Source organism: Platichthys flesus, chromosome 9 (genome assembly GCF_949316205.1).
Source record: "Platichthys flesus chromosome 9, fPlaFle2.1, whole genome shotgun sequence".
NCBI lineage: Eukaryota > Metazoa > Chordata > Actinopteri > Pleuronectiformes > Pleuronectidae > Platichthys > Platichthys flesus.
The window spans coordinates 23224021-23241467 of record NC_084953.1 but is presented as its reverse complement, the minus strand read 5'-3'; the positions used below and the strand labels follow the sequence as shown (position 1 = coordinate 23241467).

The 17447-nt window shown below is 41.8% G+C and overlaps 1 protein-coding gene across 1 annotated transcript in view; it reads right to left on the bottom strand.

The window, feature by feature from the left end:
- Nucleotides 1–17447, bottom strand: part of btbd8 (BTB domain containing 8) — a 36608-nt gene that overhangs the window by 8893 nt on the left and 10268 nt on the right. Inside the window, exons 4-13 of the mRNA XM_062395446.1 lie at nt 12587–12711; nt 10875–10992; nt 9064–9153; nt 8279–8359; nt 8093–8189; nt 7371–7459; nt 5568–5670; nt 4922–5104; nt 4669–4839; nt 558–687 (exon numbers count right to left, since the gene is read on the bottom strand). Of these exons, the coding sequence (XP_062251430.1) occupies nt 558–687; nt 4669–4839; nt 4922–5104; nt 5568–5670; nt 7371–7459; nt 8093–8189; nt 8279–8359; nt 9064–9153; nt 10875–10992; nt 12587–12711 (1187 nt within the window). The remainder of the gene's footprint in view (nt 1–557; nt 688–4668; nt 4840–4921; nt 5105–5567; nt 5671–7370; nt 7460–8092; nt 8190–8278; nt 8360–9063; nt 9154–10874; nt 10993–12586; nt 12712–17447) is intronic.

Sequence of the window (17447 nt, the reverse complement as noted above, 5' to 3'; positions counted from 1 at the left end):
CACACGCAATGAATCGATTTTTTTCCGAAGTGGATTTATTATGTTTGAATGTGAGACCTTGAATCCGGTTACACTGGTAGGAAATGCAGCAGTAGAAGACTTGCACTGATACCAGCTAAATTATTCATATAATGCATGTATACACATTACTAACTCAACAATGAGGATGCAGAATATTATTTGAATTGATACATGTTTCTAATTATGTGCACATCCAAAAAGACAAGAATCCTCCCTCATCTCCACCCAGTGAAAACAAGCATGCTGCATTTACCTCGATAGCCAGAGGTAGAAGCAGAGAAGCAAAAATGTCTAAGAACTGCACTGGTAAAATGATGAATTGGTTGGTAGAGAGCAGACAGCTCTGTAGAAAGAAGCTATTGAGTTTTGATAAACCAAAAAGATATGCATCTCGAATGATGCACAGCCATGGCTTTAGCGCAAGGCTGTGCATCAACAGGGGAGAAAAAGAAAAAAAAGCATACATCCACACACTGCAGCATGAACATCCTGTGTTTGACTGGTGAAAAGAAAAGCTTATGAATACGCTTCCTCACCTGCTAGTATCTTTTCTCTGTGTTTGGATGACAGAGCCTCCCATCCCTGCGTGTGGCGGACTGCGTAAAAGGTCTGAAGCAGGAAGGTCCAGAGGCAACCTCGGAGCGTGCAAATCTCTTGCCTTAGCGACTGGTGGTAACACAGAGGAGAGACAGAGAGGGGGAGAGGAGAATAATGGAAAGGGGTGCACTAAAGCACAAGCAAATCAGCAGCTGCTTAAAGAGCCTTTCACCATGGCAACAAATACCCCTCCCTCACTTCCTTTCTCTGTCCCTCCCTCCGCCTGAGTTGCTGTTGCAGAATCCAATTGAGCTCCCTTGAGAGAAATCCGTGATGTCAGCTACTGATGCCCATACTCCTGTTTCCACGCCTGATTATAAAAAGGGGGCTGGAAGGTGGGGAGGAGTCATCTCTTCCTCCTCCGCCGCACTACCCGCACACGCGCGCACACACGCACACACACACACACACACACACACACACACACACACACACACACACACACACACACACACACACACACACACACACACACACACACACACACACACACACACACACACACACACACACACACACACACACACACACACACACACACACACACACACACACAGAGACATACACACCCCTTAGCAGCAGATACACAGCCAGATTAGTGAAGGCTGCTGGCACACGTCACAGTCTCCCTCAGCCTAATCCCTTCTGCCATACTGTACAGTATTTAAAGGGGTTAACTTGTGCAGCTAGGTCACTTTCACTTTAGAGATTTAATTAGTCTGTATTTTTTTCACAGAATATTTAATGATTGGGCTTAAAATATTCTTTCCCAACCTTTAACCGACTGCTCACAGTGTATGTGAGATTGTTAAATACAATATATCAGCATTTTTATTATTTTCTTCATACATCAACTCAAAATCAAAGTACACTCAGTTTGTGCTGATATTTTAAAACCGATATGATTCTGTTACTGTCAACAAATCTCATGAAAACATCAAAACCAACAGTGCCTTAGTCCATCTCTCAATAATTTATAATGTTCCCAGTCGAGACATTATCCCTTTGTTCCTACCGAGGATACAAATCTTAAAAACATTGCCTCAATCATTGTTTAAAGATGCTTAAATCTTAGAACTGGAGGGAGCTCAGGAGCAAATAAGTCTGTCTTCGGGGGAGTTTTCCCATATACAGATTCGGCGCAGATAGAGATAGTATTTTCAGCAAGGTTGAAATTAAAATACACTACTAATACCCGTGTTCATCATATTGAAGTTGCATGTTACCCAATGTGATGGTACAGTCAACTGATGCGTTTTCGTGCCAACAATAGATGAATAAGATACATCAGCAATTGGCCAGGCAAAGGCTAGACCTTTTTTAGATCTGTTAATTTCTGATATCCTAGTCTAGGAAGTTAGGTTTTCATATGCGTTTGATTGTAAACACCATGACGCAAAAACGTAGAGGGTTTCAGGGGTGGTGCATTACCTCAGAAGAGCCCATTCATTTTCGGTTTGGATCCAGATTGGGGGTGTTTCCAGGAAGTTTTTTCATCCTTTTCTTTAATATTGCGACATAGAGCGTTTCTAACATTTCACAGATTCCCCTGGATACATTTTTTAGATCTTGATGAGATGATCGATGTTTATGAGTGTGTGGAATCCGTGCTGATCCCCCAAAAAGATGGATCTAGTGAATTTAAATCTTGTTTCATAAGTGGACTGTTGGGCCTTGATGGAGGTTTGCACGCTACGGAGTGACATTTTAGTTTAATTTGTTGATGGTAAGAAAAATATGGAATGCAAAATAACAAAAGATTTAAATTAAAGTGAAACTCTGGTGAAATATTTGTTTTTAGTTGGTAACAACTATAACTTCCCCAGAGGGGTTAAGCTCAACATGATGAATTATGTACTAATATCTTTAAGGCAACATTTTAAACACTTTTATTCTTTTCAAAATTTGGTAGTTGCACTAAGTGATTTTCACATGTCAATGTGCCATAGTTTTTCCTACCACTGAGTTTGATGTTGACAGTTAAATGTGTGGCTGTCACCAGTAATAGATTTGATCACACTATAGTGATGCAATAGAAATTTCAGAAACCCTATTCCAGTGTTTTATACCAAAGCTGAGCAGGGACAGTCCCACATCACACCCATATTAGGAATCCAGGAAGCAAAGCCAGGCTATTCCAAACATGCCGCCCAGTTCAGACCACTCAGAATCTCCAACATATATTTAGCCCCCAGTCCTCTGTTTGGTCTGAAAAGCTGAGTGACTGTGGAATCTGTACGTTACCCTGCATCCAGACTGAGGCAAAGCACAAGATGACAAAGCAGATGATCGTTGTTAGTTAAGATTTTTAAAGTTACTAGACAAAAAAAAAAGGCCTTTTGACAGAAATTGAATATAAAATAATCCTACTGATGTTTTCACTAGTCTGTTTCATCTAAATTATACAAATTGTTGCATTATTTACCCTAGAATTGGCCCTTTAAATTGAAATACTTTATATTTACATCGGGGGGGTCTGGACAAACTAAACACCCGTTAAGTTTTTATGAAAGCTGGAGGTTACCACAGGTTCTCTTTTATGTTACGAAGAAGGGGATGAGGGGTATTCAGCTGAAACATTCATGTCATTAAATTCAACACCCTGCAACTTTAAAGAAAATGAAATGCAGTTGACAGAAAGAAGAAAAGGTTCTCCTAGATGCCATACAGACATGACCATTATTGTGTATTCGTTAGAGTAAAACATGTTGACATTTGCTTAAAACATAATGATAGGCTTACACTTATGGTGCTTGCCCTCTGGACACTCAGACATTCTCGGAGAGTCCTCCAGGTGTTTATGTTATTTGCACTCTTTACCTTTTGGGGATGACCTTTGACCTAGGGAATCATCTCTGACCAGTTAATGGATGGGTTCAGAAGGAATGTTCTTGACCAGTGTGTCTTCATGTTCGGACACAAAAACGTGCCCATATTTAGTCAAAAGTCCCATAGGGGACGTCATTTACCTGAAGTCAAGGGCGGAACAAACGTCCCTATATAACTGTGTGTAAGACCCCTGCACGTCAGATTTTCACTATTGGCTGTGTGTCTCCGGGTATCTAGATGCCCGTCCCGACCTGTAATTCCTTGTAATAAACTTTGTTACACTGAAACTACTGAGTCCTCGGAATTCTTCCTTCATCATCAACAACTTCTACAACATCATCGACCTCTCGGCTGCATCAAATATACGATACCATCAATCCTAATGATCCGATCACAAGTGGTCAGGGCTAAGTTCAGGGCCCAATGCATCCTTAATGCGTCCTCAGACCTGATCCCTCAAACTACATTAAAAGGTGTTCTGGGACAAACATGGTCACATTGTTTAAGGCGTGTGAACCTAAATGACAATAATCAACTGAAATTCTTTGACCTGCTAAACTTCGTCACCATATGTAGATTTCCTTGTGTCCACCACAAAATGATGATACTTTTTTTCACTCCACTATCTCCCTCTCTCTCTGTTTCTCTCTTGCTCATTCCGACAGATACACTTGCAAAAAAACTGAACAAAAACAAAAAATATTATTTGGGTTTTCTTTTCTGAATATAGAGCGAGAGAGGTGACTTCTGATCGGGGGGACTCATAAATAATTAATGAGGCAGGCAAAAACAGCCTGTTCTGTCTGGAGCACTAGAGAGAGGCAGAAGAGAGGACATGGAAATACACATTGCAGCAGTTTTTTCCTACTTTAAACCACTGATATATCATTTTAGGGGAACCAATACCTCAGATTAAATCCCAGAAAGATGTAAAATATAGGTCCTTTAATACCAGGTGTGAACCCATGTACCAATTGCTGTCCACTTGTGATCAGATCTCTCGGGACGGATGATAACACCGGGTCCGAACAGGACCAGGAAGCTAGTTGGCCATGACTGACATTGTTCTCATAAGCCTAAATAAACTAGATTAAACAGGGAATATTACTTTTAGCCATACTATATTGATTAATCACTCAACTGCTTGATGTTAATGACAGTATGATGTCTAATGAAGAGGTAAAGACAAAAGGTTAGCAAAGGGAACATGCTTCATTTCACCTCCTCTAGTTTTTGCTCTCTCTGCTTGAGGAGAGAGTCCTCCTCCATGTCATCTCCACACAGACAGTTGACGGCAGTGAAAAGTTCACAGCAGTTATCCACAGTCACACCTTCCCTGATGGCTGAACAAAGCTTCTTCAGCAACGCGGGGTCTCGGGTGAACTCTTCCCTCTGTAACAAAGCCACACACACACGCTGAGAAATATGAAAGAAACTTACGCACTACATCTGCACGGCCTCAGCACCGTCTTACCCTGCGGAGGTCCTGGAAGGCCTGAGTTCTTGTGACGGTGGGAAGGTGCTGGACAATGACTCGCAGGCTCTCCTCCTGTAACTCTGTTGCGAGAGTTCTCACCTGTTGAGCCCATTTGACTTCTGGTAGACTGCCAATCAACTGCTCAGTGCCACCAAGAATGGTAACTGCATTCTGCACAGTCTGAATGGAAACATCTATGAGCTAAAGAAAACTAGGACAATACAAAATAAAGTCAGGTAAACATAATCGTTCATGATTGATTCCTGTTTTGCTGCCTGGGACCTGTTGATCAGTGAAGGGATTCCCTGAACTGTGTAACAGCTGTGAACCTTCCTGCTTGCAGAGAAAGACAATAGTACACTTGTCTTGCGTTACTCACAGGGTGCGTACCAGCTCTTTTGCAGCGAAGAACGACAGACTCAATTACCAATTACAAGCCTGGTTTACTCCCCATCTGACTGCATCCACTTCCTTTTCCTAAATTAGCCCATCTTTAATAACTGAGAATTTAATAAAGGTCGTCTTTGATAAGATCATTGTTGAATTTCCTTCCTGTGGAAAAACACTGAAGAATGGGTTGATGATATTTCCGCGATTCCATGAATAGAGTACGGCTGACGACTGTGGCAGGGGAGGTACTCACCATGGTTTCAGCTACAGCAGATAGACAGACTTTTTGGAGCTCGGGGGATAAGAGGGAAAAATTCCTCTCACACCAGGTCTTCACAAAATGTTCAGCAACCCAACTGGAAACACACAGAAGTAGTGGACGGTTTGGTTTCTGGACAATTTGACAATTTCTTCCAACCTAGTCAGACAACATCCTGGTGGCATTTTTTATGTGTCTGCAGTCTAACCTTGGGGAATCTCAGAGTCTGAGGCTCCATGCAGCAGTCAGCTCAGCTTGGCTCGAGAAAACAACAGAGCGAATGAGGACAAGAAGCATGCAGAGCATTTCGTGTGACTCAGACTCTGCAGATAAAACACGGTTTAGTTTTATCAATGAAGCAGATCTCTGCTGTCACTGTGTAAATTATACAGGAATTTAAATCATAACAGCCGTTATACATGGTACCCCCTGTCACCCTATAAACTCTGCTCCTGCCTGACTACATTCATACACTTCTTTGCCGGTTAACTGAGCAGAGATAACCTGCAGCCTTATCAGAGTAATGTAATGCAGTAAACCCATGTTTATGAAATGTCTTAAAATAAACAAGTATATTTAGAGACGCCTTAAAGGGGTAGTTTACCCAGAAATGAAAATTCACTCATTATCTACTCACCCCTATGCCGATGGGGGGAGGATGGGTGAAGTGTTTGAGTCGACAAATCACTTTTGGACTTTCAGGGGTAAACAGTGTAGCTGATTAGTGATCTATCTTCAGACATAATAAAACCACAGAACATAAAATGCCTCCATAATGCTTCTGGAATCCCTGTCAAAACGAGGCCATTTAGACCAGGTTTTGGGACTAAACGTAGACCAGAAGTGGCTAAGCTAGTGACGGTCCGTTAATGCACCTCGTCGGAAGATATCAGCAGATATTTACACTAAAAACAAGGTGTAAATGAAGCCGTTTCAAGTCTTATATGAATGTTGGGGCTTCTGGACACATGCATGATACCACAGGAGCGGTATGGGGGAATTTTATGGTTTTTCTGTTGTTTTCTTACATCGAAAAAGAACTCACCATTTACTTCAAATGTTTTGGATTTGGCTGCAACGCTGTCTAACCCAGAAAGTGTTTTCTGGACTCATACACTTGACCTACCCCTCCAACCGCATAGTGGTTAATAGATAAAGACTATATTTTTATTTTTGGATGAACTATACCTTTAATGTGGAATAATAAATGTTTCAGTTCCTTTTTGTTCTTCCTGAATTGTATTTAATTTGTATTACAAATATTAATCATTCAAAATGTTAGTGTTTTGAATCATATTTAAGCAATCTGCATCACTACTCTGACCCTTTGGAGCTTAATAACACATGAGTATGAACCCACGTGCTGGTTATCTGGCAACAAGATGCTGATGTTACTTGCAGTGGCAAAAGTGGTGACAGGTCAGAACATGTTGCACATGTGATTTGCTTAAGGTCACGCTTGACACAAATTCAAATTTCAGGAGCATAAATTAAAATAAAGTGACACTTACAAACCTTTATGACATACAGATCAAGTTTCCTTTTTTTTAGATTATAGGACAAGATGGTGAATATCCCTTGTACGTTTGAAAGTCTTCTGCACAATTTAGGTTACCAACTACCAGTAGATGTAAGCAGGTGTTAGCAGCCACCAGTGGATGTTAGGGACACAACTTCAGAAGTGAACCTTAGCGTCATCAAGTGTTTAGGCCAAACTTGAAGGTACGCTGAGGCTAAAGGTAAATCTGACTGGCTATTGGCTTGAATGGTAGAACTATAAACTTCTTAGACACTCACCTCTTACAAAGCAGGTGGAGACTTTGAAGGCCTAAGGCGTGTGTGAGGGACAGGCACTCAAGAACTGTTCTCTGAACTCCGTCAATCGGCTGCAAACACGAAAACAAAACGCAAATGGTGAATTTAAGTTCATACAGTGACTGAAATCTCTGAGGGATCTGTCGGGTGAAGGAGTTGAAAAAGTGTCATACTAATTAACACATGGCAGAGTGAGATGGTAATGAAGATTTTAGAGAAATTAACCAACATCAATACCAGAACTGGACATGGAGGCAAAGTACAAAATCTTCAAACGTAAAGCAAAGGGAATAACAGATAATAGATTTGTTCTCATGCTTTTTACCATCATGCTTTTTGTCATCACAGATACCCATCATACTACAAAACATGTCTCTCTGCTATCTTGAATTTTTAACTATGAGAGATCCATATGTGTAACCGAGAAGATATTTCTTAATTTAACAATACAAATATGATATGGAATTCATTAGATTTGATTCAATATAGACACTGGACCAGATTTATTAAGGTGTTTTTTGCTGTCTTTTCCTGACATATGTGTGAAGCTTTCTGCTCCAAACATAAACTACATGAATATAGTACGAATTGGTTTTTAAAAAGCACATGATACAAATAATGGAAGGGGGGGGGGGGGGGGTACACATTGGAAAGTAAAAAGCTAATAATATCCATTCTTTAATAGTTTCTTTTGCACAGCTAACCTTAGGAAAGAAGCGGCAGTAGTCCCGGATCAGAACCATCTCCACTACATCTTTCAGCCCCTCCAAACCCAACATGTCTGCTGCCAGCACCACCTGACTGTGGGATAGGAGACACAGAATGCAGCTCAGTTTGTTTTCAGGAACTGTATTTTCATTCTGGACACTCGGATAATTTACACACTGTACCTGGCACTGGCTCCAGACGGTAGATCCATAATGGCACCATACATGTACTGGAGCAAAATCTCCATCTCATCGGGCCCTAAGCTGAAAGGATAAACACAATCTGATTACAAGCAACATTTTACTGGCCAAAACACAAAACTGTCCCCCATTCACAATTTTATATTGTCAATGCAAATCCTGGCATACAGTGTATATGAATTGTATTATGTGTAATGTATATTTTTCTTTAAGATCTGGAAACACAAGAGATTACCGTAAACGACATCCATATATCCTGCAGCATCACATGACTGCAGCTGGAGGACTAGTTTACTGGATTTCCCCTATACGTCAACGCAGCCGCTCTCTACTCTGACAGCCTCGTCTTCCCCAGTTACTCTCAGATCAGTAAAGCTGAGGCCAGTGAAACGACTCTCCATGGAGGAAAAACTAGCCTAATGCCGCTCTGACTGTAGACTGTGGGTGGTGGTTTGGAAGACATTCATGTGCATCCTAATTTGACATTCTACTGGCAGGAGGGGGCAGAGTGTGTGAGTGTGTGTGTGTGTGTGTGTGTGTGTGTGTGTGTGTGTGTGTCTGAGTGTCTAAACATGACATTTTGAGTGAACCCTCAAACTGTACAGAGCCACCACCTCTGTTGCAATCCATGAATATGTAATGTAGCATTGTGCGGTGATTCAGTTGTATTGTTACGGGATGAAATGTAGAATTGTCAGAGCAGGGGTGGAGGTGCATTAATGATCCCTGAGATATAATGCTTAATGATGCTGATGCACAGATCTTACCCTTGCAGGGTGATGCACTGTCTGGAGCTCTCCATCCAGCTCCCGCTCAGCATGGCTCGGAAGTACTGAGACCGTGCACACAGCACTGCCCTAGAAACCCAATAAAGCAGGTCACCACTTTAATATTTTACATCATCTGGCGGATCTGTGTTTACTTAGGCTTTGAAGTGACAAGCGGGAGGACAAAACATTATCTGTGTCTGTTCTCTAGTCCCTGGAGAATGTGTTTTTATTCTCCTTGGCTTAATTGTACTGTCAGTGATATTAAAATGAAATGCCACTGAGGTGTTTAGAGTACTTAATAAGCTACATTAAAGGATACGTCTGGTGATTATGTATATTTTCTAATTGTAAATAAAACCAAAAATGACTTGATCCTATTAGGAAGCATTTTCTGTGTATAATAGTCTGTTACATCTCATTCCTCTGCACCACAGAGCTCCATTGTTCCCCAAAAACTATTAAAAGAACATCAACGACTCACGTTGTTGCACTGACTGACATGTTCCTTTTTTACAATCAACCTCAGCACTGAAGTTTATTTTGTCTTAGTCCAACATGCACCATCCTGCTGCTATAAATACTCGGAAGTGAAGTGTCAGTAATTATAATCCAAATGTGGATTAATATTCAGACCAAAAGAGATTGCAACAAACACACCAACCAAGAAGAACTTATAAAGATCAGATAAGTTCTGAAAAGTCTGGGAACATCATCTTAAATACTCCCCAGTATGATAATAACCAGGTAAATCAATAATACACACAATATAGTGAATAACTTTCCAGACAAACATAAAAACCTTGCAGTCGAACACCGTATCCAGAACAAGATCCCTGAAGAATGTAGCTGTACGGTATGGACAAGCTCTATTCTTCGTGCCTCTTCATTAATCCTCTGCTTTTGAGCTATATAGATGTAAATTCTGTTGGTTTTCCTTGTGTGCATGTTTCCTTGTGTAGCTGGTGCTGGTGATGGTGACTAGTCAAGAGCTTCAGCTGTCATTGCATTTTCAAGACAACAACTTATAATAGGCCCCAAGAGCAGCACTACCTCCTCAGGGCAGACTTGATTCTACAGTGTCTCGCTATTGTAAGATGGAACAGTGCTAACTGGTTAGAATGCTAACTTCAGAAGAAGAAGTCCTTGCTAAGTTGCAATAGCCGATACTTAATTATTCAGGATTGTGTTGTTCAATAATGCAGACATTGATGGAAATGTGTCTTTCACTAGTGTATGGCACACACTTATGGTCCCTTTAACTTATCTACAATTACATTCTGGCTGTGTCTCTTTTGTAAAAGAGATAAATGGTGTGAAACAGATTAATATAGTAAAGTAGCAACAGTAATGTCATTGGTCTGTTGTGGCCCTGATTCAGCCTCTGGGTGAGAGCTGCTGCAGCAGCTAACACTGGGCTGTCATACGGATCACTGCTGCAGAGCAACTGAAAAACAGCCTAGCTTCGTCTCTCTGATGAGCCTCTGCTGGATGCCTGCTCCCCGAGCATACGCTGGGAGAAACCTGTCTCCATGGTTACCAGCTGCTACTACTACCACCTCTGCATCGATGATTGACCATTCACTGCTGCTCAACACTAGCATGAGTCGACAACAGATGCGCAACCTCTGTACTGTTTTACGTTTGGTAAATGTGGCTGAGGTGTACTGATATTTACTACAAGACTTTTATGAGGAAAAAAACTAACAGAATGTGCTTTTACTGATGTATTGATACAGAGGGCTGGTGAATCACCATGGAGGAATGGAAAAGGAAACAATAGAAAAACAAAAGAAATAGAATGTATGCACCTGTGGCAGGAGAAAACCTGATCTGCTACTTGGATGGTGATGTCACACTGCTCTCTCCTCTGGTACAGATCCAGCAAGTCAGCTCCGAGGCCAGAGGCCGGCTCAGGAACATCAGCATCTGGACCAAAGTTGAGTTAGATAACGAGGAAGGTCATTAGGGAGAGCGGTCAGTTCATAAGACTTGAGGTGTATAACAAACTGTAGAAGCCATATACAGCGATAAGAAGTGAAGGGTGTGAAGCCATGGGAGTTATCTGCATCTCTGTATGTTTGTAATAAAATATGGTCACAGCCTCACCCAAGTTACAATCATGAGCAATAACAATCTACTTCAAAAAACTAAACACAAGTCAAATTATTACATTAGTCAATTTTTAATACGTCACTTAAGCTGGAAGGGGTTTAGAAAGTCCTCAGTTCAGTAAGACAACACGCCTACATAGAGAGAAGGGATTGAAAATCCACCTGTTGGAGCGGCCAAGTAAAAGACAAGGTCTTTACCAAATAGAGACTTTCACACTGACTGCTTTAATATTGACACAAGTATCCCAGTTTTAAAGCTTATCCCAGTTTTGATCATATTCAAAATATTGTTTTTACATGAAACATTGTGAAATCTGGTTATTAATATGCTCGTATACATGATCAGTACAAGTATTCCGGTTACTTATAACCACGTGCTGGTTGTTTAGAGTCTTGTATGGTGGCTAGTGAAAATTAGTCTGCTTTGGCTTTGTTCTATCAAATGCCAACATCGCATTGATATTTGTGTTATCCACCTAATTGCAAGCAATGGGATTGAGAGATGACAGCAGGTATTAAACATGTCCTCCACTTTGGTCTGTGTCGTGCAGGCACTGCCATTGCATTGAGCCAGGGCGCAGTAGACGGGATTGAGATGTAATAATGGAGCCTGTGAAGGAACTCAGCAGTGGTCAGAGCCCGGGATAAGATGTATACATGCACCAGTATCCTGGTTAGTAAATCTAGCTAGAAAAATCAAGTTTTTCCAAAACCGAAATGAAGCCTTATACAGGACACTGAAATTTGACAATAATGTTGACATGCTTAAATGCATAAACAGGATACTTAATAGTCACAGGCATCCTACAAATACATCTGAGCAGCACCTGTTCTGTAATGAAGAAAATCCTCCTTGAAGTTGTGAAGGTTTGATAAGCAACTATCACACACTCTTACTTGAGGTTACTTCTGCAGAAGATTTGACTTTCTTTTTCCACCACAAACACTTGGAGGTTTAATGGGTGTGTACAATAACGACCACTAAGATTTGAATTGTGTGTGTGGTATTAGCTTAAGCATTTTGTGTTTTGCTGCATTTGTGTTCAAGATGAAGGTCAGATAAAATGTTATGACCAATTAATGAAGAAAAGCAGACAATTCTACTGGGTTCACTTTCTTGTCAATTTATAAGTGTATTTGTGAGTGTGAAAAAGCAGAGGCCACTATCATTACACCACTTAACTAAACTACTGTAAATACAAAGTTTGGTAAAGCAGAGCTTAATGTTGAATTTTCAACAGCATGGCCACATTACTATGAGCAGTAACGACAACAAAGATCCAAATGCGATTAGTGGTTAAGTGGATTATGGCTGAGATAGCATGATGTGTAGAAAGAGGAGGGAGGCAGCTGGATAGCCACATTACATGGAAAAAACCCTCCAGAGATAAACCTGTTGACCTGTTTACCTGAGTCTGTGGAACAATGAAGATCGACGGGGTCGGGATAACACAGACTTCCGTCTGGCAAGAAGCCCTCCTCGTCTGGAGTTATTAGAGGCGAGCGCATGCTCTCCTCTGCTGTGTACACTCGCCTGCAGTGGGGAAACACTAAATGTTAATTAAAACTAGGCATTACATGTAAATGTCTGTTACATGTAAATGTCTGTTCATCCAGAAGAGCATTTGTGAGGTCAGACACTCATGTTGGATGAGAAGGTCTGGCTCGCAATCTCCGTTCTAGTTCATCCCAAAGGTGTTTGATTTGGTCAAGGTCAGGGCTCTGTGAGGCCAGTTAAGTTCTTCACACCAAACTCACCAACAAAGGAAACAACTGTAGAGGCTTTACATTTTGCATATGATAATATCAGACTTCTTATGCTAAAATTGACATTGTCAATAATATCATAGAGTTCTGAATCTCTAAACCAAATCCCATTACTCCATTTTCCCTTAAACCTTTCTACCAGTTGTGACCATATAATTTATCTTCCTTCACAATCGTCTCATCTAATTTTCATTTTCATCCGCTTATCCGGGGTCGGGTCGCGGGGGGAGCAGCTCAAGCAGGGGGCCCCAGACTTCCCTTTCCCGGGCCACATTGACCAACTCTGACGGGGGGATCCCGAGGCATTCCCAGGCCAGTGTTGAGATATAATCTCTCCACCTAGTCCTGGGTCTTCCCCGAGGTCTCCTCCCCACTGGACGTGCCTGAAACACCTCCCAAGGAAGGCGCCCAGTGGGCATCCTTATGCCCGAACCACCTCAGCTGACTCCTTTCTAAGTTAAGGAGCAGCGGCTCTAATCCGAGCTCCTCACGGATGGCTGAGCTTCTCACCCTATCCCTAAGGGAGACGCCAGCCACCCTTCTGAGAAAACTCATCTCGGCCGCTTGTACCCGCGATCTCGTCCTTTCGGTCATCACCCAGTGTGGTGACTATTCAAAAAACAAAACTTGTCACCTGATGGTGGTTTGGGATGGTTCTTAACTCGATTCCAGAGTGAATAAAAAAGAAAGGTTGCGAAGGTTATGATGTCTTTGGGTGAGGTTCCCGTTTATTTCAACAAAAAGGATAAGGCAAGTTGACAAACAAAAAGCTTCTATTGATTCTCTGGCTGTCGTGTAAAAACTGTGTCTCTCCCACCACCACTCCACTCAAACTAATCAGCTCTCCTGATCTCTAACAGCTGGGGCAGATTCTGGGGTAAAGAAAGGAACAGAAACAATACTGCACCCTTGTGGAAAAGTAAATACCTACACAACATAAAAAATGGCTCCTACACACCGGCCCCATAATTGTGTTGGTGTGCACTACAATTATATAAACATATTTTAAAAAGGAGCCAAAAAGAGTGTGTGTGTGTGCAAATCTTCTTCTTCTTCTTTCAGAAGTCGGTGTTCATAAATCAAATCTTCTTTCTTTCATAAGTCAATCCATAAATCAGTCTTTAATAACAATCTTTATGTCTCCAATAGCATGCAGAGCTTGGTGACAGGCCTCTCCAGAAAGCCTGTCTTGGTCTTCAGCTGAACTGACCGGACAACACCTCTCCTGTCTGGAAAGGTTTTGGTCACTTTACCCATCAGCCATGAACTTCTTGGAGCAGAAGGGTCCATGATAACAACAACGTCGTCCACAGAAAAATTCCTTCGTGGCTTTGTCCACTTTTGTCTTTCTTGGAGCAGTGGAAGATACTCCCTTACCCACCGCTTCCAAAATAAATCTGACAGATACTGTACCTGTCTCCATCTTCGTTTGATGTATATATATATATATATATATATCCATGCTATTCCTCTTTTTGCCAAAGCACTTTGAATTTTGTTGTGATCCAGGGCTCTAAGAGCTTCCCTTAGCTCTCTTTCAGCTCCAACAAAATTGGTGCCGTTGTCTGACCTGAGGTTGGAGATTTGCCCACGTCGACACATGAACCGTCGGATGGCATTTATGCATGAATCTGTTGTCAGTGAGTGGGCTGCTTCAAGGTGTACTGCCCGGCTGGTCATGCATGTGAAGATTACGCCATACCTTTTGACCATGCTGCGACCTCTTTTGATGTCAATAGGGCCGAAATAATCCACGCCTGTATTAGTAAACGGTGGCAAGTCTGGCAGGAGTCTTTCAGCTGGAAGGTCAGACATTTTCTGTTCTCCAACTCTCCCTTGAAGACGACGACAGGTAACACAATCAGCAATGATTTTTCTGCAGGCTGAGTTTGCATTTGTTATCCAGTAGGTTTTTCGAAGTGTAGATATCATATGATTACGTCCAGCGTGACCCACTTGCTTGTGAATATGTTGTAAGATAAGTTTGGATATGTATTGATCTTTAGACAGAATTATTGGATGTTTTACTGTTTCAGGCATGGATGCTTTTCTCAGGCGGCCTCCTACTCTCAACAGCCCATCTTGGAGTGTGGGATCCAACCTGTAGATGTCACTGTTGGTTGGCACAGATGATGCTCCTTTCTCCAAGAGGGAGATTTCCCTGTGAAATCTTTGCTGTTGGCAGAGGCGTGCAATTTCCAGTTCTGCATTATGTAAGTCATCCCGTGTCAATGGTTGAACATTTATCTTTGCTTTGTGTTGATGTCCTTTGTTGCATGTTTTACCTTTTTTCCTTAGCTGTTGAAGTAGGTCTTTAAACTTCAAAAACCAGGCGACTGAAGTTTTGAGTTTTTCCCAGTCTGAAAAATAGGTTAGAAGCTTGTTCATAGTATTGGATGCATCATCAACAACACAAGCATTAACTGTGAGGTCTTGTTTGATCTCGGGGTCATCCAAGCTGACGGCAGGTTTGTTTACCTCCTGTTTTGGCCAGGTCCTTTCCTCAGTCAGCAGAAACTCTGGTCCTTTGAGCCAACGTTCACATTTCAGAAAATCATCAGCTGACAGTCCTCTTGAAGCCTCATCAGCGGGGTTCTGTTTAGAGCCTATGTACCTCCACTGGGCCACCTCTGTAGCTTCTCTTATGACAGCCACTCTGTTCGCTACAAATGTGTGGAATCTCTTTGTTTCACTTGAAATGTAATTAAGCACCGTCGTGCTGTCGGTCCAGAACACTGACTGGTCCAATTCCAGTTGAAGCTCCTTTGTAATCATCTTGTCTAGTCTGACAGCTAATACAGCAGCTGTGAGTTCAAGCCTTGGTATTGTGGTTTGTTTCATGGGGGCGACTCTGGACTTTCCAACCATGAAAGCAATGTTAACTTCATCAGAGATGCCTTTCAATCTCAGATAAGAAACAGCGCCGTATCCACACTCACTAGCATCTGAGAAGTGATGCAGCTGTGCACTGCTTACCTTTCCAAAGTTCTTCGGCTTGATACACCGTTCCACCTTTAACAGTGACAATTTATGCAGATTTGTCAGCCACTGTGTCCACTTCTGCAGAAAGGTTTGTGGTATTGTGTCATCCCAACCAATTTTTCTTTTGCACAGCTCTTGTAGCATCAGCTTAGGAGGCAGTGTGAATGGTGACAAGAAACCAAGAGGGTCATAGATAGAATTAACCACTGACAAGATTCCACGGCGGGTACATGGACGATTTTCCAGTGCAATCTTGAACATGAACATGTCTGTTTCTGCACACCAGTGCAATCCAAGAGCTCTTTCAACAGGCAAGTTGTCTTTATCCAAATTGAGCTCTTTGGTTGCTTTGGAACGATTTTCTTCAGGGATGCTGGCAAGAACTGCTCGACTGTTGCTCATCCACTTTGAGAGCCGAAAGCCTCCTTTGGCACATGCAGCAGTGAGATCTTGTACCATTTGCAAAGCTTCCTCTTCTGAAGACACAGACTTTAAACAATCGTCCACGTAAAAATTTTGTTTGATGGTCTGTAACACTTTGTCACTGTAATGAGCCGTGTTGTCATCAGCAACTCTCTTTAACGCATAATTGGCGCAGCTCGGTGATGAAGTTGCTCCAAATATATGAACTTTCATTCTGAAGTCCACCAACGGTTGCATTACATTTCCATTATGCCACCACAAAAATCGGAGAAAATCAACATGTTTCTGAGAAACTTGGACTTGGTGAAACATAGCTTGAACATCAGTCATGATGGCAACTGCTTCTTGCCTAAATCTCAGAAGAACACCAAAGAGGGAATTTGTGAGGTCAGGACCTTGTAACAGCTGGCTGTTCAAAGATGTGCCTTTGAAACTTGCTCCACAGTCGAATACAACTCTCAGGGTTTTCTTCTTGGGATGATACACCCCATGATGTGGTATGTACCAGATTTTACCTTCAGTTCCGTTCAGTTGCTGTTGAGGCACCTGCTCCGCATAGCCACTTTTAATAACATCATTAAGGAAGTGCACATACTCCTGATGATACTCTTTGTTCCTCTGAAACTTTCTTTTCAAACTCATGACTCGTTGTTCAGCAATGCATCGATTGTTTGGCATTATGACATCATCATCCCTAAAAGGTAAATCAACACAATAATGGTTGTTTTCAAGACGAATTGTTTTTTCCATAATGTGGTGAAACCTCATATCTTCTCTTGACATTAAAGTGTCATCACATGACCTTTCATTGAAGTCTTGGTTGTATTGTGTGATTAACAACTGTTCCACTTTATCAATGGAGATCATATTGACAGTGACAGTAGGGCAGCCATTCTTCCCTGTATCACTTCCACTTCCTTTAAGTGGGCCGTTCACCACCCACCCCAATAGGGTCCGAACAGCATAGGGTCCATCATTACAGCTGTTAATGATTTCCCAAGGCTCCAAAAGCTTTGAGGCATTTGTGCCAATCAACAAATCCACTCCAACTTCAAGCTCGGGAACTTTAATCTTTCGCAGGTGAGGCCATCTTCTGAG